Source organism: Eleutherodactylus coqui, chromosome 1, assembly GCF_035609145.1.
Source record: "Eleutherodactylus coqui strain aEleCoq1 chromosome 1, aEleCoq1.hap1, whole genome shotgun sequence".
Taxonomy (NCBI): Eukaryota; Metazoa; Chordata; class Amphibia; order Anura; family Eleutherodactylidae; genus Eleutherodactylus; species Eleutherodactylus coqui.
The window spans coordinates 219,892,785-219,915,373 of NC_089837.1; the positions used below are offsets into that span (position 1 = coordinate 219,892,785).

At 41.4% G+C, this 22,589-nt stretch overlaps 1 protein-coding gene across 1 annotated transcript in view; it reads left to right on the forward strand.

Moving 5' to 3' along the window:
- ENPP3 (ectonucleotide pyrophosphatase/phosphodiesterase 3) overlaps positions 1-22,589 on the forward strand; it is a 110,466-nt gene that overhangs the window by 23,680 nt on the left and 64,197 nt on the right. Inside the window, exons 4-13 of the mRNA XM_066605563.1 lie at positions 1,695-1,820; positions 3,502-3,562; positions 7,130-7,227; positions 7,584-7,663; positions 14,409-14,528; positions 18,180-18,289; positions 19,593-19,658; positions 19,744-19,816; positions 20,301-20,409; positions 21,189-21,320. Of these exons, the coding sequence (XP_066461660.1) occupies positions 1,695-1,820; positions 3,502-3,562; positions 7,130-7,227; positions 7,584-7,663; positions 14,409-14,528; positions 18,180-18,289; positions 19,593-19,658; positions 19,744-19,816; positions 20,301-20,409; positions 21,189-21,320 (975 nt within the window). The remainder of the gene's footprint in view (positions 1-1,694; positions 1,821-3,501; positions 3,563-7,129; positions 7,228-7,583; positions 7,664-14,408; positions 14,529-18,179; positions 18,290-19,592; positions 19,659-19,743; positions 19,817-20,300; positions 20,410-21,188; positions 21,321-22,589) is intronic.

Below are 22,589 nucleotides of genomic sequence, written 5' to 3' on the forward strand. Positions count from 1 at the left end.
TGGCTATATGCCTATATAAAATGTATATATGTATTATTTAGGATGGACCACAGCTGGTAGCTATGCAGAGAAGCTGCACTAGAAGGCCCAAGCTGAAGTTTTGCATCCGAGCCCATGAACCTTTAACTACGCCCCTGAGGGGCCCATTTTGCTCTTTGCTGTGGGGCCCCCTCTCTTCCATATATACTGCTGGGTGTGTTCAAGGAAAAGCATCAAGCAAAAAGGGACCCTGTGGACAGAAACAGCTCATTGATGAATATTGTCAGAGGAAGATGTCAAGAATCATTCTTCTGACCAAGTGTTGCAGTCAAGAAAATTACAACTAGTTTGCTAGTACTCAAATTGATATGTCCAAATGCACAACTCAAAGTTCCTTAGCATGGATGGGATATAACAGCAGGCGACCAGTTTGAATGCCATTGCTGTCTAACAGAAACAGAAAGGCAAAAGAATACAAAAATTGAATTACTGAGTGGTGTAAAAACATCACCTGACCAGATAAATTCAGATTTCTGTGGCACCATGCTGATTAAGGGTCAAAATGTGGGGCAAATGTAGAGGGGTAGCAGTAATAATGTCATGCAGTAATAAAAACGAATAGAGTTAGGGTGACTACCCACTACAGTTCTTTTTCACTGCGCAATTCGCAGTGTTTTTTTTCTCCAGGGGTCTATGGGTCTTGTTAATGTTAAAATCGCAATCGCGCAAAACACGATTTTAATATTAACAAGTCCCAAAGACTCCTGGAGGAAAAAAACACTGCGAATTTCGCAGTGAAAAAGAACTGTAGGGGGTAGTCACCCTAACTCTATTCCTTGCTCTGCGCCGTTCCTGTCCCCCCATTAGCCGGCACTGCGCTGAGCCTCCTCCTAGTGGCCGTCCAACTATGTCACTCTCCACTCCTGTCCCCCAGATCAGCTGTACCTGCTGCGAGTGTCCTGGTTGTGGTGCGCTGCTTTTGAACACTAGCACTGCTGGCGCGGCCGCTGACAACCCTGATGGTACTGCAATTGCTTGCGTCCCTGCTGCTGCAGCATGGAGCCGATGGCAGTCTGTGAGGGTGACTGTCAGCATAGTACCCAGGAGGGGAGAAGGGACAGCTGCTGTGACAGTGACAGTAGCCGGGAGGGGAAAGGATGATGGTAGAGCTGTGAACATAGTTGCTGCAGGTTAGAACAGCGGGAGGTAGCTCAGCTCGGTGCAGGTGTGTATCTGGCAGCCAAGCTGGAGCTGTGGGCATTTCCTCCAGCTCCACCAGACCAGTCCATGTCTCCACCCATAACTCTGGTGGAGACAAGATACACCAGTAGCGGTCATGTATCCCTTACAGAGGGAAGTCGAAGGCTGCTTTCACAATTGTGCTAGAACCTATTTTGTCTGGTAAAATGTTGGACATCTGAGTGGAAACCAAATGGACCGCATTATAGTCAATGGGTTCCATTTGGCACTTCTTGGTTATGTCATAAGACATATCCAGTGGATTGCGCTTTCCTGCGCAAATTAGGTAAGATATGGATACTTTTCTTTTACAGATCACAGTTTAAAAAATGTGAATTGTCCATGTATTTAGCCAAAATTTTCTTTTCATTTTTTCCAAGAAGGATCTCAGGAACATGTAAGGAGTTGAGGACATTACTGTCAGCTGTTTTACTAACTGTATTGTATGGCTTATCGGCTGTTTTGATGCATTACAGAGGAAGACTGGACCTGTAGTAGGGTGCGTTGTGGAGAGAAGTGGATTAATGGCAGTTATTGCTCTTGCTCGGATGATTGCTTGACAAATGGAGATTGCTGTACAAACTACCAAGCTGTTTGCAAAGGTAAAATATGACATGGATAATAGTCGAAACAACCATAAAAGATTATACATTAACTAAAGATAACATAATCCTAAAAATATCTAAACTAGAGATGAGCGAGCACGCTCGGATAAGTCAGTTACTCGAGTGAGCCTCGCTCTTCTCGAGTAACTGCATTCTTGTCCAAGCGTGCTCGGGGGGGGGGGGGGGGGGTGATAGCGGGGATCTCTGTCTCTCCTGACTTATCCGAGCGTGCTCGCTCATCTCTAATCTAAACATAACATAATCCTAATCATAATATAGAAATATAACATAATTCTAAATGGCATATTCATGCAATTTCTTGCTGCTAAAACCTGAGATCTAAATGTCTGCAAGCTCTCATAATGGGAACAGATAAACATGTGTCCAGTTTTTGGGGGCCCTGACACATAAGTAATATTTTGTATGTTTTTTTGGTAGCCTTGTTGGTTTTTGAATTAACTTATAAAGTTATATTCAACATAAATGCCTGATTGGTGCAGATCCCACTTCTGCAACCCTCACTTATCATGAGAACGGGGTCCCATGACCCACTTAACAATTTAAGGACCCACTCTCAATTATATTCTATATGAGCTCCAAAAAGATCTGAGCAAGTGGCCCTTCTTCTCCAATCCCCACCTCTTCACTGGCTTCAATGGGAAAAGCAGAGATCACCTAGTAGGAGAAGGTTTCAGAGGAGTGACCCACCTTGGTATTTATGGCACACCTTGGTATTTATGGCACATCCTGTGGTCATACCATACATGTGCAAGATGGAAATATCCCTTAAAGGGGTTGTCCAAGAAAAAATATTTTTTTCTAAAAATGGGTCCCCCATGGCAAGAAATCACAAACAAGCACATATCTCTCCCGACTCCCCACTTATCCCTTGCCTTTGTTTACAGGCTGCAGCAGCTTGTATATGGCCAATCACATGCTGCTTCAGCCAATGACAGACCTCTGTGTATGCTCTGAGATGCTGGGACAGATTGTTTGCAAATGAGGAAGATGGAATTACTACCTCTGCAGCGCCACCTACTGGATGGCAGCACTCTTTTATATGAATGTCAGACCCTTTATGCAGGCCTTTATAACCATGATTGAGAATAGGAAACCAAGCCAGAAAACCATACACAGACAGCTGTTTCGGGGTGTTTGCCCCTCATCAGTGTACAGTAGGTTTCTGATTTAGCTGGTGAGAGTCATGTGTTTGGTGAAAATCTTTAAAAAGCAAAGTATTAAGAGAAATGAAGGTTGGGAGAGCACTGGGTAAAAGCACATTTTTAACATTACTTAGATTTAGGCTAGTTTCAGACAAGCCAATATAAATACATCCGTAGTATGGATCTGTATTATGAGTGCATTTCAAAAGACATTTCATCCGTATGTCATCAGTTTGCCTGTGAATTTTTATCTTCCATTAGAAAATACTAACCTGTATTTGCCAAATAGAAAAGGAATACAAATACGGAGGCAAATACTCAAAAACTAAAACATGTTGCGTTTTTGAAAAATGGCTATAAAAATATATTCATATGATCAGCCTTTATATTAGCTTTGTGATAGGGCCCCCTGAACACTGACATAATAGAGCAAAAATAGGCTGGTCTGAAAGCGTCCTCCTTATTCTGAAATTAATTTTTTTGCTCTGTTAGTCAATATTGTTTTTGACTTACAGGAGAAACTGCTTGGGCAGCAGGCGGATGTGACAGCAGTGCTGCTACACAGTGTCCTGAAGGGTAGGTAATTGTTAAGAATTATGAGCTTATTAGAAGTCAACACCCTTTTTAATTTAGTATTCTTTTGTCGGCAAGTTTATTGTCTGACACGTTAGACCACATCATTTTGTAGAATAATTTATACATGGCATCTGTTGTTCTAAGAGTTTAGAGTTGTGTCCTTATCATTATTTAATGTTTCAACACTTCTTTAGAAGTACTTCATATGCAAGTTTTTTACAAGTTTACAACATTAATAGAGATGAGCGAACGTACTTGGTTCAGGTGTTTTTGGACTTGAGCACTGCTTTTTCTGAGTAACTGACTACTCAGACGAAAAGATTCGGGGGGGCGCCGGGGGTGAGGGGCGGCGTGGTGGAGCGGGGGGTAGCAGTGGGGAACAGGGGGGAGCTCTCTCCCCCCCCCCCCTGCAACCCCCCGCGCACCCCCGGCGCCCCCCGAATCTTTTCGTCCGGGTAGTCAGTTACTTGGAAAAAGCGATGCTCGAGTCCAAAAACACCCGAACCGAGTACGTTTGCTCATCTCTAAACATTAAAAATAATTAAAACCTTATAACTTTTTTTTATCATAATCGAGCATGTAATCCCAGCAAACGTTTGCTAACCTTGCTTCCATTTTACTCTTATTTAAGCCATAAACTATTTTAACCCCATGTTATAGGTCAAACATTCTCTCCTGATTAATTTCTCAATATATCTTTATAATAGTCTGAGCTCCATTTTTGTGATACAGAGCTGCATATTGCCTGCCTAACCCTAGTAAAATGATGCCACCACTAGGTGGTGCTTGAACCTTTCTGCACACTGTGTTAGTATCAAATTCAATGTGTAAGGTAAGCTAGTAAATCAATCTGTGCAGAAGTTTGGATCTGTTAAAATTATTAAAAGACCAAACTGATGGTTGACCCAAAACAGAACATTTGCTATATACTAGTAAATTAGAACAGCTAACAAGATTTGGTAATTATCAGAGATGGCATTTTTTCCCCATTTTTATTTCATGGCCATTTTTGCAAAAGAAACATGATATTCAGCCATGCTGGTTGTCACCTTGTGGAGGTCCCCCATGTATAGGATGGTTAGAAAACGGAGAAAACGTTATAGTAATAGCAACAACATTGAGGAATATGCCCTCTTATGGAACATTCAGCACCAAAATTTGCACCCCTAATGTGCATATTTTGATTGAAAATAACAGAATTCTGCATCAAAATCCACATCCAGATTTTGGTATGGAATTCAGGGACAGCTTATTCCACAACATGGTTGGGAAAATTCCGTTCCATGTGAAAGCACCCTAAGGGCTTATTCAGATGAGCGTAGGCGCAACTATACTCAACAGCACGGAGCGTAGTTGCGCCTGAACGAAGGGAAGATCTTCCCCCTTCGTTAGCTTTTCAAACTCCATATCAGAGCGCAGGAGTTTAAAAAGCAAAATGTAGGAAGATAGGTCCTTTTTAGAGATGAGCGAACGTACTCGGATAAGCACTACTCGTCCGAGTAATGTGCTTTATCCGAGTACCTCCCCGCTCATCCTGAAAGATTCGGGACGCGCTGCGGAGCGGGGAGCTGCAGGGGAGAGCGGGGAGGAACGGAGGGGAGATCTTTCTCTCCTTCTCTCCCGCCCGCTCTCCCCTGCTCCCCGCTGCGACTCACCTGTCAGCAGCGGAGCGCCCCGAATCTTTCAGGACGAGCGGGAGGTACTCAGATAAAGCACATTACTCGGACGAGTAGTGCTTATCCGAGTACGTTCGCTCATCTCTAGTCCTTTTTTTTCTCACGCATACAATTAACGGGCGAGAATCCCTATAGTGAAAATGAAACCACTGAAATCCATTGATATCAGTGGTTTCGTTTTATCCTGTTATGCGGCCGTAATTATCATGGGCATATGACAGAACAAAACTACGTTTGTCTCAATCCAGCCTAAAAGTGGTATTTTGTGTTGAATTTGGAGAAACCACTTGTTATATTCGTTGCGTTGAGATATTCAAACTGTTCTTGTTGTATTGTCGCTTTTTGAAAACATCTGGAAGTTTGTAAATTTTGCAAATAAACATAATTTGTAATAGGAAGCGGCCATATACTTACTGATGAGCTTCAAGGGTCCTTTTTTTCCTGTTTGAATATTCCCCTTTAACCAGAGGCGTAACTTGAAGCTCATGGGCCCCAAACTATAATGCTTTATTCATAGTACTGGCCTCCCTATATGGAGAAGAGAGGCCTTATGGGCCCCCTAAGGCTCCTGGGCCTGAGTGCAACCGCATCCCCTGCATCCTCCATAGTTACGCCCCTGCCTTTAACTAATGTTAGTGTAGGGACCCACAATATGCAAGGACCCTTGAAGCAGGTTGTGAGCTCATATATTTCGGCTAAAATATCAGCTAGTACTTCATACTTATCAGTATTTAGCAGTAACATGCTGTGCGGTTTTGAATGCTGGAGGAGCCCAGGCTGCCGGTGCCGGTGTGGCTGCCGATACCGGTGTGGTTCACCTGTGGGGTGCAGGGCAACCCGTTGGATTTAAAAATTGCGTCATTAATAGGTTGTAAGCCTCTATGTAGCATTCTGGCCGTCTGAATGTTGCGGGTTACATGGTACATGTGCTTGCCCTCTTGCATCAGTTTATCAGTAAGTATATGGCCACTTTCTGTGACTTTTTACATTTGTAATCGGGGTTGAATAATTTTGTTTGCAAGTGTAACGGGAGGGATGATGCCTCTCTGGACCCCACAGAGTCACTATTATTTGCATCAGAAATTAGTGCAAATTATAGTGCACGCCTATACCTGATTGTAGAAGCCATAGATTTCAGTTTCTGGCACAATCACAGCGAATGTGTGAAATTTATTTAGAGGCATGCACCTCATAATAGATTTCCTGCATTTTACTTGAATGGCATTTCATATGTCAGTCTTAATCCAAAATCCAGTTTTACTTAATCCCCTTTATTATGTAGAATTAAGGTTGGTTTAATAGTTAGCTATATAGAGAAACATTCTCAGCCTAAGGGCTCATTCACATGGGCGTATGCAGTTTTCTTCTGTGAAATATGCAGTATTATCACGGACCAAAACTGTGCCTATTGTATCACTTTTTTTGCACGCGTATGCATTGTGTTTTTTGTCACGCGCGCAAAACAATGCAAGAAGGCCTCATTGATTTCTGCTGCCTTCATTCATGAATTTGCATGTACCATACATATTCCCTGCATATTTATGTGATCCCAATTAAATTAAATGGGCAATTTTAGTCAATAATACAGACCAAAACAGGACATGGTGCATTTTTTCATGCGTGTAAATGATGCACGTAAAAAATGCATGTCTGAATATGCCAATGCTAATCAATGGGATTTACATGTGTAATATGGAGTGATAACATGACCTTATGAGTGAGCCCGAAGCATTAAGCTCAAACTGAGCAGGGTAAAACTAAATGCACAATATATATGTATAGTATAATGCTTGATCAAACATTACAGCTGCATCCTGTTTGTAACTTTGTATTTTAACTGATGCTAAGACTATAGTTTTATTTATTCTGTATTTATTCTGCATTCTTATAGTTTTGATCTTCCACCTGTTATCCTCTTTTCTCTGGATGGGTTTCGAGCAGAGTACTTACAGACCTGGGGGGATTTAATGCCAGCCATTAACAAACTGAGTGAGTTTTTCTTTAATTATTCTGTCTTCACTAGTGACAGCTTTAGTTTTATTAAAGGTGAATTGAAGAAAAAATGAAGTGAATTGAAGTGCCTGCAATCACTCATAGTACTTTCAGAGCTTGATACCAGTCAACTGTCTAGTGGGAAGTTGGTACTGCTCATTGTCAGTGGATAACATGATTGATTTACATGGTGGAAACCCCTCCACTTGACAGTTGTGGTTGTAGATCAAGAATAAAAGCAGCTTAGGAAGCAGCAGGGCCCTGGCTGTGAAGGCATGTAGCCCTTCTGTTTCTCATAGGACGTGACGCGTTCTCTTTTTAATAGCATAATAAATATGTTCTTAATATTCCAGGGAAATGTGGAACACATTCAAAGTACATGAGATCTGTATATCCCACAAAGACTTTTCCCAACCACTACACAATAGTCACAGTAAGTAAAATATTAACGTATAATGACTGCATTGTTTTATGTTTAACATGAACTTAAAACATCTTTGGCATCCATTTTTTATTTCCAAAAAGGAATCTGAAAGCACTTTCCAAAACTCAAAAAAACATGGAATATTCTAAAATAAAGAAATAAGCCATATTCACACTCCTAAATAGCCCCTAGTCATTCTGAACCTGGAAGAAGCTGGTGGCGGTCCTGTGCCATTCATGGATGATATGTAAATGTTATCAGTTTGTTCTGGGTTTGGAGCAGTGATAACCAGGGTGAACAGTCACCTCCTTAAATGGGACCATATAGCGTGGTTTATTTCTTTACTTTACAACATTACGTGGCCAAAGAATTTTTGCTTTTGAGTCATGATAAAATAGTCTTGGCTAAAAATATCTCACTGTCTTATGTGCAAAGCTCCTATGCGGAATTTGGTCTCTCCATGGTTACATACCGCAAAATAATTAACCCTTTAAGGGTATTAAAGTATACCCTTTCTTCTACTGTTCTTAACTTTATTTAAAAATATATGTGGCCTTTTGCAACCAATTGTGTTATTGTTCCAATGCATCAAAATGTCCCCTCTACTTGCTAAAAACCTTTTGACACTGGACGATTATCGTTGGTTGTTGTTTAAAACAAAAGTCATAGGACAGGAACTGATATCCTAAAGGACCCCTCTAGCTCAAAGTGCAGCAAATCAACGTGGCATCAATTCCACAAGTGGATGAGAGACATCTGGAGGGATGTTGAGCCATGCCATCTGGATAGCCACCCACAGCTCTATGGTATTTGTAGGAGCAGGATCTTGGATGTGAAGGGACCTCTTTACCACATCCTATTAATGCTCAATTGGACTCATGTAGAGCAAATGTGCAGGCCACACTATTCGTAGGTGAACTCTCCAGAATGCTCCTTGAAGCAATATTAGACAACTTGGGTTCATTGGCATGGTGCATCATCCTGCTGGAATATCCCATCATTGAGTCCATGAAGTCCATGAAGAGCTGTGAATGGTCACCAAGCAGTAAAACGTAGTGGGCATTAATCAATGACATATATAGATGGACCACTGAACCCAACGCATGCCATGACAACATACCCCACACCAGTATGGAACCCTGAAGGGGTTGATCTCTTGCCATCAGAGGCATAACGTGAAGCTTCTGGGTCCCAATGCAAAACCTGTAACAGGGCCCCCAACAATGCCTTAGTCATAGTACTGGGCTCCCTATATGGAGAAGAGAAGCCTTATGGGCCCCCTAAGGCTCCTAGGCCCAGGTGCAACCACATCCCCTGTATCCCCTTTAGCAGTGATGGCGAACCTTTTAGAGATCGAGTGCCCAAACTGCAACCCAAAACCCACTTATTTACCGCAAAGTGCCAACACGTCAGGTGGCGGGGCTTATCACGACTTATGATTTTACCCCCGTTGTTCTAAAAAGGACTGGGCCGCTTAAAACCCCCCCAAAAAAAAACAGCGTGCAAGTTGTGACTGCTTTTTGGATGTGGAAGTACTGCAGAAATTGTCCTCAGCAGAAATATCTGTGGAAAATTCTGCAGCATTTTTGCATCAAAAAAGCAGTCAAAATCTGCACGCTGTCTGTTTTGAAACAGCCCTGCCCATTTCTGCCACATGTAAACATACCCCAGCGATGATAGTGAAACCCTACTGCGGTAATAGTGACACCTCCACAGCGATAATAGTGACCCCCCCAGCAATAATAGTGACATTCCACAGCGGCTCCCAGTATAATAGTGACCTCCCCCCAGCAGTAATATTAGTGACACCCCCCAGAGCGGCCCCCCAGCAGTAATATTAGTGACACCCCCCAGAGTGGCCCCCCAGCAGTAATAATAGTGACACCCCCCCAGCAGCCCCCCAACAGTAATAATAGTGACACCCCCCCAGCTGCCACCCAGCAGTAATAATGCCCCCCAGCGGTCCCCTAGCAGTAATAATGCCCCCCCAGCAGTAATTATGCCCTCCCAGCGGTCCCCCAGCAGTAATAATGCCTCCCACAGTGGTCCCCCCAGCAGTAATAATACCCCCCCCAGCGGTCCCCCCAGCAGTAATAATGCCAGCCCCCCCCCCCCCCGGGACCCACATACTTACCCCTTCTCTTTGTGGAAGCGCTGCTCCTCTGCTGTCTGATCGCTGGTGCACACTGCTGCCGGATGGCTCCTCCCCCTGCTCTCGCGGAACCAAGTAGGAGACATTGGGGGATGGGGGAGGAGGATCCCGGCTGCACACTGACGTCACAGTGTGCGCCGGGATCAGCGCAGATAGCAGCGCTGATGGCAGCGCGCTGATGAGTGAATGCCAGCAGGCGAGCCGCTGCCCCTGAAGGCATTCAGTAATGTGGTTCACAGCCAATGGTAACGCGTGCCAGCAGGGAGGGCTCTGCGTGCCGCCTCCGGCATGCGTGCCATAGGTTCACCACCACTGCCCTATTGTTACGCCAGTGCTTGCTATGAGAACAGGCAGAGATGTGACAATTTGTGCAACATAATTGGCATGTGAGCCAAAAATTTGCGACAAATTTCAGCACACTGAGATTGATCATGTACAATAAGAAGTTTCCAGTTAAGAGAAGCGCTAATATAAAAAGGGAACTTCCACTGTGTGCAGATCTGGGACTGTGATATTAACTAGAGGTACTGCTGGGAGACACAATTGCTGTCAGGAGAGTGAGCCCTGTGAGAGCTGTGAGCTTCGTCTAAGGACTCCCTACAGAGACCATGTGCTGCAGCTTGGTGCACTGAGATCTGGAGATGAGTCCAGAGAACTGCGAGCGAGTAGTGAAGTGGGTGTGCATAAATAATATCAATGTGACATGATTTAACTTTGATCTACACATATGATGAATATGTAATAATATAGATTGTGTACTAGGGATCTGTAGTACAGTACTGTATAATTGTCATTTATAGTATGTCCTGGACTAAGGATCATATATGACAAACTAGCTGATATACCCGGCTTCACCCGAGTTAATTTGGTACTGGTGTATTTCTGGTGTTCACACAGAAAATCCTATGAAGTCGTGGATACTTTAAAAATACCGGGAAAAAAATATGTTCACCATTTTGCATGGTTCTTTTCGTTACTCAGGAAACACCATGTGAAGGTAACCATGCGACGTTTCCTTTATTTGGACGCTAATTTTTTGGTGCTTAGAATTGAATAATCATGTTGAGACCCATTAACGTTTCCAATTTATGACATAATCAATGACTGTGCCAAATTTCAAGTTTCTATGACATTAGGAAGTGAAAGAATTAGATACCGTACGTAAAATTTGGATGCTAATTGTTTTGTGCTTAGAATTGAATAATCGAGTTGGACCCATTAGCTTTTCCTATTTATGACATAATCAATGCCTGTGCCAAATTTCAAGTTTCTATGACATCGGGAAGTGAAAGAATTACATTCTGTACGTAAAAATTGGACGCTAATTCTTTTGCGCTTAGAATTGAATAATCGAGTTGGGACCCATAAACTTTTCCTCTTTATGACATAATCAATGCCCGTTCAAATTTCACGTTTCTATGACACCGGAAAGTGAGAAAATTACATTCCGTACGTAAAATTTAGATGCTAATTCTTTTGCGCTTAGAATTGAATAATCGAGTTGGGACCCATTAACTTTTCATATTTAGGACACAATCAATGCCCGTACCAAATCTCAAGTTTCTATGACACCAAGAAGTGAGAGAATTAGATTTCGTACGTAATAATTTGGACGCTAATTCATTTGCGCTTAGAATTGAACAATCGAGTTGGGACCCATTAACTTTTCCTATTTATAATATAATCAATGCTCGTGCCAAATTTCAAGTTTTTATGACACCGGGAAGTGAAAGAATTAGATTCCGTACGTAAAATTTGGATGCTAATTCTTTTGTGCTTAGAATTGAATAATCGAGTTGGGACCCATTAGCTTTTCCTATTTATGACATAATCAATGCTCGTGACAAATTTCGAGTTTCTATGACACCGGGAAGTGAGAGAATTAGATTCCGTACGTAAAATTTGGACGCTAATTCGTTTGCGCTTAGAATTGAATAATCGAGTTGGGACCCATAAACTTTTCCTCTTTATGACATAATCAATGCCTGTTCCAAATTTCACGTTTCTATGATACCGGAAAGTGAGAAAATTACATTCCGTACGTAAAATTTGGATGCTAATTATTTTGCGCTTAGAATTGAATAATCGAGTTGGGACCCATTAGCTTTTCCTATTTATGACATAATTAATGCTCGTGCAAAATTTCAAATTTCTATGACATTGGGAAGTTGGAGAATTAGATTCCGTACTTAAAATTTGGACGCTAATTCTTTTGCGCTTAGAATTAAATTATCGAGTTGGGACCCATTAGCTTTTCCTTTTATGACATAATCAATGCTCGTGACAAATTTCAACTTTCTATTACACCAAGAAGTGAGAGAATTAGATTCTGTACGTAAAATTTGGACGCTAGTTCTTTTGCGCTAGAATTGAATAATCGAGTTGGGACCCATTAGTTTTTCCTATTTATGACACAATCAATGCTCGTGCCAAATCCCAAGTTTCTATGACATTGGGAAGTGAGAGATTTAGATTACGTACGTAAAATTTGGACGCTAATTCTTTTGTGCTAGAATTGAATAATAGAGTTGGGACCGCTTTACTTTTCCTATTTTGGATAAAATCTATGCTCTTACCAAATGTCATGTTTCTACAACAGCGGGAAGTTGGAGAATTAGTGGCGAGTCAGTCAGTGAATCAGTGAGTGAGTGAGTCAGTGAGAGCTTTTGTCTTTATGTATATAGATATATATTAAATTCTGTGTTGTCCTGCCCCACTGCACAAGCCACACCTGTTATATTTGTGTGAATAAATAGAATATTATTCGTGCTCTAAAATGTGGGTCTAAATTTTAGACTCATAATGTTATTCTCCTAATTCCAGACATATCACCATAGCCAAAATCAGCAGTGTTGGTAGAGCTAGAAAAGACCTCTACATACTGTAGGCTGGAGTGCGTTTTGTGCCTGTTATTTTACTGTCCATAATTTTATTGCATTGCTAGCTATGAGACGATTGCACACTATTAATAGTGTTTAAAGGGAAGCGGTCAAGTTGAAGATGCAGTCCAATCTCAGGGCATCATGCTCAGGCCTTATTCACACAAGTGTCTTTATGCGGCTATAAAAAACTTGCGACCATGTAAAGCATTGGATTCCTAAAGCATTTCCTTCGTAAAAAAAAAGCCCAGCTGCCGAAGATAGGACATATGCCGGGCGATTTTCTGATGCAGCAGGAAATAATTAGGTCTTACCATATCTTTCGGCCTTGATCAGCCGACAGCTCCCTTAGTCTTCTATGGGAGCTGTCAGAAAAGGGAGGGAGCTTAGCACCAGCTAGTGCTGCTAAACTATGTCAGCTGGCTCTCTGGAGCTCGTTGAAGGATTCATGCCGAACGAAGGAATTCTGGGCTGCGGCGTATATACGCCGCACCCAGCCATGTGAATGGGGGAGAAAACGCGAGATTTAGCCGCTTTCCATCGGCCATAGAATTTTTTGCCAGAATGCGGCCGGACAAATATCGCAATGCTCTTGTAAAAGAGGCCTTAACCCTTTCCAATCCACTGTCTGACCTCCGAAGACATTATGATTTAAGGCTGTACAGCTCCGATGTTGGAAGACATCCGTTGGATTTCTCTTACTGTATATTGCCAGCCTCTCTGCTGTCGGAGCCTATCCAACATGTCACCTCATGCAGTACTGGGTTTAGCCAGCAGATAGCGCCATTGTGTAATGACAGAAAAAGAGTAAGCCCCCTAGGAAAATACAAATTGGATTGGTTAAGAGCAAAATGAGTTGAGCTTTTTTTCATACTTGCCTCCCTTTGTCTAGACAGGCTCTTCTTTAGTTCGGATCCCATCTATCTCAAAGTGTGGCAGTCCCCACCGCTCACTCTCAATAGGTGACTTGGACTATCAATTAAGTCTGACATTACCTATTGAGAGTGAGCAGTAGAGACTGCCTACTTGACACATTGAGAATGCTGGGAGCTAGACCTAAGAAGAGCCAATCTGGGAGAAGGGAGGTGAGTTAAAAAACAGACAAGGATGGAGTCAGCGGGGCTGCGGCTGAAGAGTCACGCAGACAGCCCTGCTGACTTTATCTCCTGTCAGGTCCTTTTTAAATTAATTAATTACTAATTATACTGAATGTTTTCTCACATATAGGCCCCCTGCACATGAGCGGAAATTCTCCGCCCGTGCCGCCTGCATAGGATTGCATTAGATAACACAATCCTAGGCAGAAGGCCGTGATTTGTCCGCGTAAAATCACACGCGGAAAACTAATCACAGCGTGCTCTATTTCTGTGCGGGTCTCGCAGAGGCCCGCACAGAAATGTCAGTGGTGACGGGCCGGCTCCTCTCTGCGCATGCACCGGCTGGGCGGCAGCTGGCACACAGCGCAGAGAGGAGACGCCGAGAGCGGGTAAGCCGCAGGGCTGTGCAGGGGCACGGGACCACATCCTGCTGCGAGAATTCTTGCAGCGGGATCCGACCCAGCCATCTGCAGGCGGCCATATGTATACAAAACTACTTTGCATCTCCTCCGCTATAAACCGTTGCCAATATTCAATGTGGGAGTTTCCCTTTAAAGTCCTTGTTATATCCAAATCTGTTGTTATTTGGCCAATTCAGCAGTGTTTCACAATGTATTTCTACATAGGGCCTGTATCCAGAATCAAATGGCATCATTGACAACAATATGTATGATTTTCACTTGAACAAGATGTTCTCTCTTTCTGGAAATGAGAAGTTTAACAGTTCATGGTGGCAAGGCCAGCCGGTAAGTGTTCAGCATTAGTAGAAATGACATCTGTCATAAAGTCTAGTAACACAAGTAATAGTATTAAAAATTCTATAATCTCCCCTGTGCAGCATGTACCAGATTTATCAATAGGATGCAAATATCCATATCCATAGGTGTCAGAAAAAGAAGGGCAGGGGCCATAACTGAGGCATCTGGCCCGAAGATTATTTTATTTTTCAGCTTGCAATTCATTATTTCTGCAATTTCAGTTTTTATAAGTATTTATTTTATATAAACAATCTGGAAGCTCCAATACATTCAGTATATTGTCTTACAAAAACTAGTAGAAGAGCAGGTTCAGCTCAAAATGTGGAGATATCCTTGATTGGGAGGTGAGCTTCTCCGCAAATTCAGTGCTGGTGCTTTTGGATTAATAAGCAAAATAGACCAGGGGTCATACAGGGTTTTACCGCTGTGGAGCTGCCGGTGAGATGGCCTATCGCTGCGTATGGCAACGATATTGTACTGCGCAGGACAGCGTATCTCACACACGCAGTCATGTGCGGTCTTCCTGTTTTATTCTTGTTTAAATTTCTTGCGCTACGGCTTCGCAACGGCCTGTATAAACAATGTAATTACATTTAGGCGTCGTTGATTACGCACCCATAGCAACAATCGGCTGTCTCTTTCGTAATACACAGCAAAATAGAACATGCTGCATTGTTTTTTGCGCTTGCATATTACGCAATGCATAGACAGAAATGTGAGTGAAACAGCAGGTAACGTATAAGATAACGTACTTGATTGATTGCCTGCTAATTACCGTGTATCACAATGCACGCATAATACACGGTGAACTTACGCTCGGCCATACTTGTAGAAAATGCAGCACCAAATTGTTTATAACTTCAGTGTTTTATTGTATAATTCTAGAATAAGCATCCGCATATCAGTTTATGTGTTTAACTAATTCACTGCCGAGTAAAAGCTTTACTTGAAGTGTCTAAGCTGTTATGCCGATCACTGTCTGAATATCACAATAAAAACCTGAAGTTTTTTGGATACATGTAACATTTTACTTTATATCATTTTCCACACAATTTAAACCCTTAGTGACCAAGCCTGTTTGCGCCTTAATGACCAGACCAAATTTTTGAAATCTGACATGTGTCACTTTGACATAGCATAACTCCGTAAAGGTTTTGCTTATCCCAGTGATTCTGACATTGTTTTTTCGCCACATGTTGTACTTCATTTAGGTGGTGAAAATAGTCAGATAGAATTTGTGTATATTTATTAAAAGTGCCAATATTGGGAAAATTTTGAAAAAAGTTTCATTTTTTCACATTTTCAACTGCGATATCTCAAATATGTGCAAACATACTGTACAAATTCTTGATAAGATATATAGTTCCATTTTTTTTAACCATTTAAGAGACGCGCAAATTTAACATTGATTTTCAGCATTTTGAGGAACACTTTATTTTTCGGCACCAAGCCAAGATTACAAAGGCTCATAGGAGTCAGAATGATAGATACCCCCACAAATGACCCCATTTTAAAAACTACACTCCTTAATGTATTCACTGAGGGGGTCGTGAGTATTTTTACCCCACAGATTTCTTTCAGAAATTAATGCAATTTGTTTTTGCAAATATGCCATTTAAAAGATGGGATTTTTTTTCTATAATGCACATGAAAATGCGTATTTGCACCCAAAATGGATATCCCCGTTTGTCCTGTGTTCATAAACATACCAATTGTTGCCCTAATCTTGTGTCCGTATGCACAACAGGGTCCAAACCGAAAAGAGCAGACGATGACTTTCAGAACAGTCATTTTGCTTGAAGGCGATTTCAGCCCCATTGCCCAATTGTAGAGCCCTTAATGGACCAAAACGATATAGAACCCCCACAAATGACCCCATTTTGAAAACAAGACCTCTTAATGAATTTATCTAGGGGTGTGCTGCGCATTTTGACCCCATGGTTTTTGAATGAATCTAAGCAAAGCAGAAGGAAAAAATTACGATTTTCATTTTTTTGGCAATCATGTCACTTTTAAACCCGTTTTTTTTGTACAGCATACATATGAATGAAGACTTGTACCACAAAATAGATACCCCTGTTTGTCCCGTGTTCAGAAACATACCCATTATGGCCCTAAAATTATGTCCGTATTCACAACGGGGCCCAAAACGAAAGGAGCAGCCGGTGGCTCTTAGAACAGACATTTTGCTTGAAGGCATTTTAGGCCCCATTCCCCACTTGTAGAACCCCTGAGCAGCCAAAACGACAGAGGACCCCCACAAATGACCCCATTTTGAAAACTAGACCCCTTAATGCATACACCTAGGGGTGTACTGTGTATTTTAACCGCACAGTTTTTGAATGAATCTGAGCAAAGCAGATGGAAAAAATTACGATTATAATTTTTTTGGCAATTGTGTCATTTTAAAAACATTTTTTTTGTATAGCATACATAAGAATGAAAACGTTCACCCCAAAATGGATCCCCCTTTTGTCCCATTTTCAGAGACATACCCATTGTTGCCTTAATAATATGTCTGTATGCACAACGGGACTCAAAAGGAAAGGTGCATCAAACTTCAACTGTGTCTTAAATTTTACGGGGAATCCAAATCCGATTATCATTTTTATTGAGTTAAAAACTCCATCAGCATGAACAACAAAACTTGCGACGTTTCGTCCTATGCAAAGGACGCAAGTTTTGTTGTTCATGCTGATGGAGTTTTTAACTCAATAAAGATGATAATTGGATTTGGATTCCCTGAAGATTCCAGGATGTCTTTCTGAAATAGCTTCTACTTGATGCTGCTCTCCATACACATTTTCTCTATGCTGCATTGGGATCTTTGAAGTCCGGATCCCCTAGGTGAGCGTGCATCTATTGGCTTGACGCCATATTCTATCCTTCTCTCCCTATTTGTGAGCCTATCGGGCTGAAGGTGTGCTGCTGAGATCTTTTGTTTTTCCTGTCTTAAATTTTACGTAATCCCATTATCTATTGGATAATGGCGATCACGTGACCGGAGATGAAACTTAAACTTTTTTTTTCAAAACTTTTTTTTTACTTTACATGATCGCTGCTATCCATTGGATAGCAGCGATCATGTGACCGGGAACCGCATACAGCGGCTCCCGGTGACATCCCTCTGCTCTCGGCTACACATAGGAGCTGGGAGCAGAAGCATTATAAAATTTCCCGGGCCGCGCGCGCCTTCTAAGTGCGCGCCCAACGGATGACGTCTGGCACGCATGCACAGAAGCGCGGATGGGACCTGGAGGCTGGGACATCGCCGGTCATCGCGGCAAAGGCGGGTGAGTACTTTTAGCTGCCCCGATGGATCTGATCCATCGGGGCAGCTGAATCTTTCACTTTTTTAAACTTTTTACTAACTTTTATGTGTGACCGGGGGAGGGGACCCGTGGCCCGGAACAGCAGCTCCAGGTTGCCGGCTACCTCCGGGAGCCGGCAGCATGGAGCTGTCACGTCCTCAGCTTGCAGGGCCTTAATCCCTGCAGGAAACATATTTCTACGTCCTCAGGGAATAAGGCCCAGCAAGCTAGGATGTAAAAAGTCTATGGGCCGGTCGTTAAGGGGTTAAGAGTATTTTCTTCTTTGACATTAGGATGAAGTTTTTTAAGTTTGTATTTTATTACTTAGGTATGGTTGACAGCTATGGAACAAGGCTTAAAGGCTGGTACATTCTTTTGGCCTGGGTCAGATGTTAAAATCAATGGAAGCTACCCTGACTACTTTAAATTGTATAATGGGTGAGTATGCTAAACATAGATTTTGCGGAACACTGCAGATATTAGACTATTGCTTATAGCTAGACATACTTTCCAATTTTAGGATGTTATTTAGACAGATGTTGACATTATTAGGGCTCCAACACACTTGTGTTTGCATTTTTTGTTAACGCAATTGTCAATGGAACTTTCTAATGTTAAAAACGCAACGCAATGCACTGCGTTGCGTTTTTTACATTAGAAAGTCCCATTGACAATCGCGTTAATAAAAAACACAAACGCAAGTGTGTGGGAGCCCTAAGGGTGACTACCCACTAGCATTTGCGAATTTGCGGCGTTTTTTTTCCCCAGGTGTCTGCGGGACTTTCTAATGTTAAAAATGCATCGCGGCAAAATCGCAATTTACAGCGAAATCACGATTTTGCACGATGCGATTTTAATATTAACAAGTCCCATAGACACCTGAGAAAAAAACGCTGCGAATTTCGCAGTGAAAAAGAACTGTAGTGGGTAGTCCCCCTTAGGAGTCCCAAAACTGGAATCCCCATGTAAGAGATGATGCCCCTGAGACACTAATCAACTCTAAACCTTAATTTTTATCATTAGAATTGTAATAAAGATGCATGTGAACTCGTTGCTATGAATTGGAGTTAGGCTAAATTCACTGGGGTTTATAGTTGTATTCAGAAATGCCATTGACTGGGGGGGGGGGGGGTCTGGAGGATCCTGACATATCCTGTCTAACCTATGCCAAAAGAACACACTTTTGGCATACATTTGACCATGAAAGTGTGGTCTGTGGGTATAATAGCCCCATTTATCGGGAGATTTTCAGATTTTGCGTTATGGCTTACCCTTTAAGTGGGTCCAGAGTGACATCACTATGTCAGCTGCGGCCAATTGGAGTATGCCCCCTGTCATTCAGCACGAGGCACTGAAATGAATACATCATCCGCCAGTGTGGGGTCTAATTGGTCAGAGTAGTGTTTTTCTTTCATTGCAGCAATTAGTTTTTTGGGGGGGATAGTTGAGTAACTTCTTTACCAAACTCCATCAATAATTTACATTGGATGACTTGTCAGTCCTATATTGCCAAGAGCAGTGCTGGATGTGCCCCTCATGCTTAGCAGACATAGAAATCCCAGCACCGCTCTATTCTACATGCCCTAAACATTCTTCTCAAAAGAAGTTGTCCCAAAGCGGACAGCATCTCTAGTGTATCCTGGGTAGGAATGCTACAAATTGTAATGAAAATTCTAAAGTGAAAAGCAATGCAGATATGAAAAAGTATTAAGAAAAATAATGGTTCTATTTTTAATATAAGGTCTTTATATTATGAAGAAAGAATACACGCCATTCTGCAGTGGCTTGACCTTCCAAAAGATAAGAGGTATCTCTTCTTCTGCTATGGTAGTAATAATGTGTGCCCTATTTTCAACTATGCTACTACAACATCTTCCATATGTGTTTTATAGACCAGATTTCTATACAGTTTACGTTGAGGAACCAGACTCCTCAGGACATTCATATGGTCCAGTAAGTGGTGGGGTAAGTAATACTTACTGCATGTCACTGTACGTATGTAGTAAGCTTGACCGGTACTGTATCTATGCATTAAGCTTGGTGTTGATACTGCATCTATATAGCAAGCTTGGTTCTGGTATCTGGTACAAGGTGCAAGGCTTGAAGAAGTATCTAGCTACGCAAAAAGGCTGTCACCTTTTATTGCACCCATCCTTCTCCCCTGTTTGCAGCCATGTTTGTATGCCCAACATGCAATAAGGAACTGCTGTCTTAAATCTTCATTTGTGAGTGCCATGCTTTTCAACTCTTCTATTGGAAGTTGGTTCTGGTACCATGTCTAAGCAAAAAGCTTGCATTTGTTATTGTATCTATGTAGCAAGTTTGGTTCTGATACTGTAGTTATACAGTAGCCTTGGTTTCTTTGACCTTACCTATGACATATACTTGGTTCAGGTACCATATCTATATCTTTTACATGTTAGTATCAACATTATCTTCATTCTGTTAGGTGATTCGGGCCTTGATTCGTGTTGACAAGACAGTAGAGATGCTAATGGATGGGCTGAAGCAAAGGAATCTTCACAACTGTGTGAACTTGATATTGGTTGCTGACCATGGTATGCACTTGTTCCTTGATATTATATTGATTCCTACCATGTTTTGCTTGATTCACAGCACATTTGAAGTAAACTTTAAATGTATATGTCAGGAAACTCTACTGACATTTTTAATGTGCCGATAGGCTGTCATTATCCAAACACATGTCAAAATACTGTTCTTAGCAAATATGTGCACGGTATATAAACTATAGTTTATTAATCTTCATGCTACAGCCAAATTGTGGACAAGTCTCAAATGAACAAAATAAGCTAGTTGTGTGTGGATATGGATTTATTTAGGCAAGTAAATCCGTACTGTGATCACTGATGAGGGTGAATACTTGGATGAGAAAAAATGTAAGGAAATCAAGGCTCAATTCATTTGTAACCTATGTGTATATTGAGTACAAAACATGTTTATTTGCCTTTTTTGTGCTGTGTTGAAACTAATGAGCTGTAGTGTTCATTATAATTCTTTTGCCTCTAATATGCTTTTCAATACTGCTGAATGCAAAAATGAGTAAAAAAATAAGTAAGCAGAAGTAGGAAATAGCAGTAAGCAGCAAATAAATAGTATACATGCCTTGGGCTTGTTCAAACAGTCACAGAATGTGGACATAATGCGAACCTAGCCTTTTAGGGAATTATGCTGTACCAAGTTATATTGCTTCCTGTAGCCAATTTTAATATATTAGCGTACTGGTAAAACAGTTTTTTATGATGTTCTAGTTTACCGTAAATCACCATTATGTATTTCCCTATGTATTCATATATTTCAACTCTTTGTTTACTTTCAGGAATGGAGAAAACCTTTTGTGAACAGATAGAATTTATGTCCGATTACTTTCCATCCACTGATTTTTTTTACACGTATAGTGGACCAGCAGGTCGCATTCGTGCGAGGAACGTCCCTGCAGATTACTTATCTTGTAAGGCCAATGAACTGCTCAGATATTATTTATGGTGAAAGTTGTTGTTTATGTTGAAGTTCTGATTTTTACTTTTAAGTAAGAGGTTGAAACAAAAAAACATAATCCAAAATATATATGTTTTATTAAAACAATACAAGTTCCAAAAATCATATAGTAAAAACACGTCATTATCAAAAAAAAGTGCATTAAAGCGACCCTCCAGGCCTGGACAAACAAAGATGGCTCCACCAGCTTCTCTGACTACCTAATGCACACTGTGCATCAATAGTCTAAGATACTACACCTGCTTTGATTGACCAATGCTGTCAACATGAGCAGCACTGGCCAGTCATGTAATGTCTTAGATAACCAATACATACTGTGCATAATATTCATCAGGTAGTCAGAGAAGCAGTTAGGCCAGTTTTGTTTGTCTAGGCCGGGAAGGTCATTTTGACTTCTTCAATCCACCCATTGAGAGTGAGAGAGAAAGAGAAAGAATTAGAAGGAAGAACAGAAATTAAAACGAAGAAAGTCCAGACCATAAATGACCAATATTAGAGTTATTGGAAATAGTATCATATCTATACATTTTCTAGGTGTGATTGTTCTCAGTAAGAGAAACCAAGTAATCTTGTAGATATGATACCTTTTAATGGCTTACAAAATACATGATATAGCAAGCTTTCGGGTTCTTCTATCGACCCTTCATCAGGCTATGGAAACTGGTTTGGATGGGGCACAAATATAACATACAAATGCAGAGGGGAGGGGGGACAGGGGACACTGTTCTTCATCTAAATAAATGTTCACACACAGAAATTAGTTTTTTTTAATACATTTTCTTAACCACGTGAAGCCATTTGCAACAGGATATGCTTTTACAAGAGACACATGTCCTAAAAAGGCAAGGAAAAGAACTCTTATTAATAATTTAGAAAGATGCAACAAAGAAAAGTTAAATCCAATGATGACTCCCAGATAATGTCAGCAAGATCATGTGGCTATTGTCAGCCACAGCTGGGCCGAGTTTCACTCACAAGTGTTTTTTTTTTTGCGTGGAAACACAGCCTACAGCTATCTTTACGAGCTAAAATATTTATTGTAGTCATTTAAACTTGTGATGATTAAATTAAAACAAGTACGAATAGGTTCCTGTAGCTATAAAGCAAACAGAGGGTCATGTTTACCTTCTCATCAAGGGGGCTAACAAACACTGGACCCTTCGTACCCTTGATATAGATATGTGGTGGTGTGAATTTAGCTGAATTTAGATTTGTGTCACTA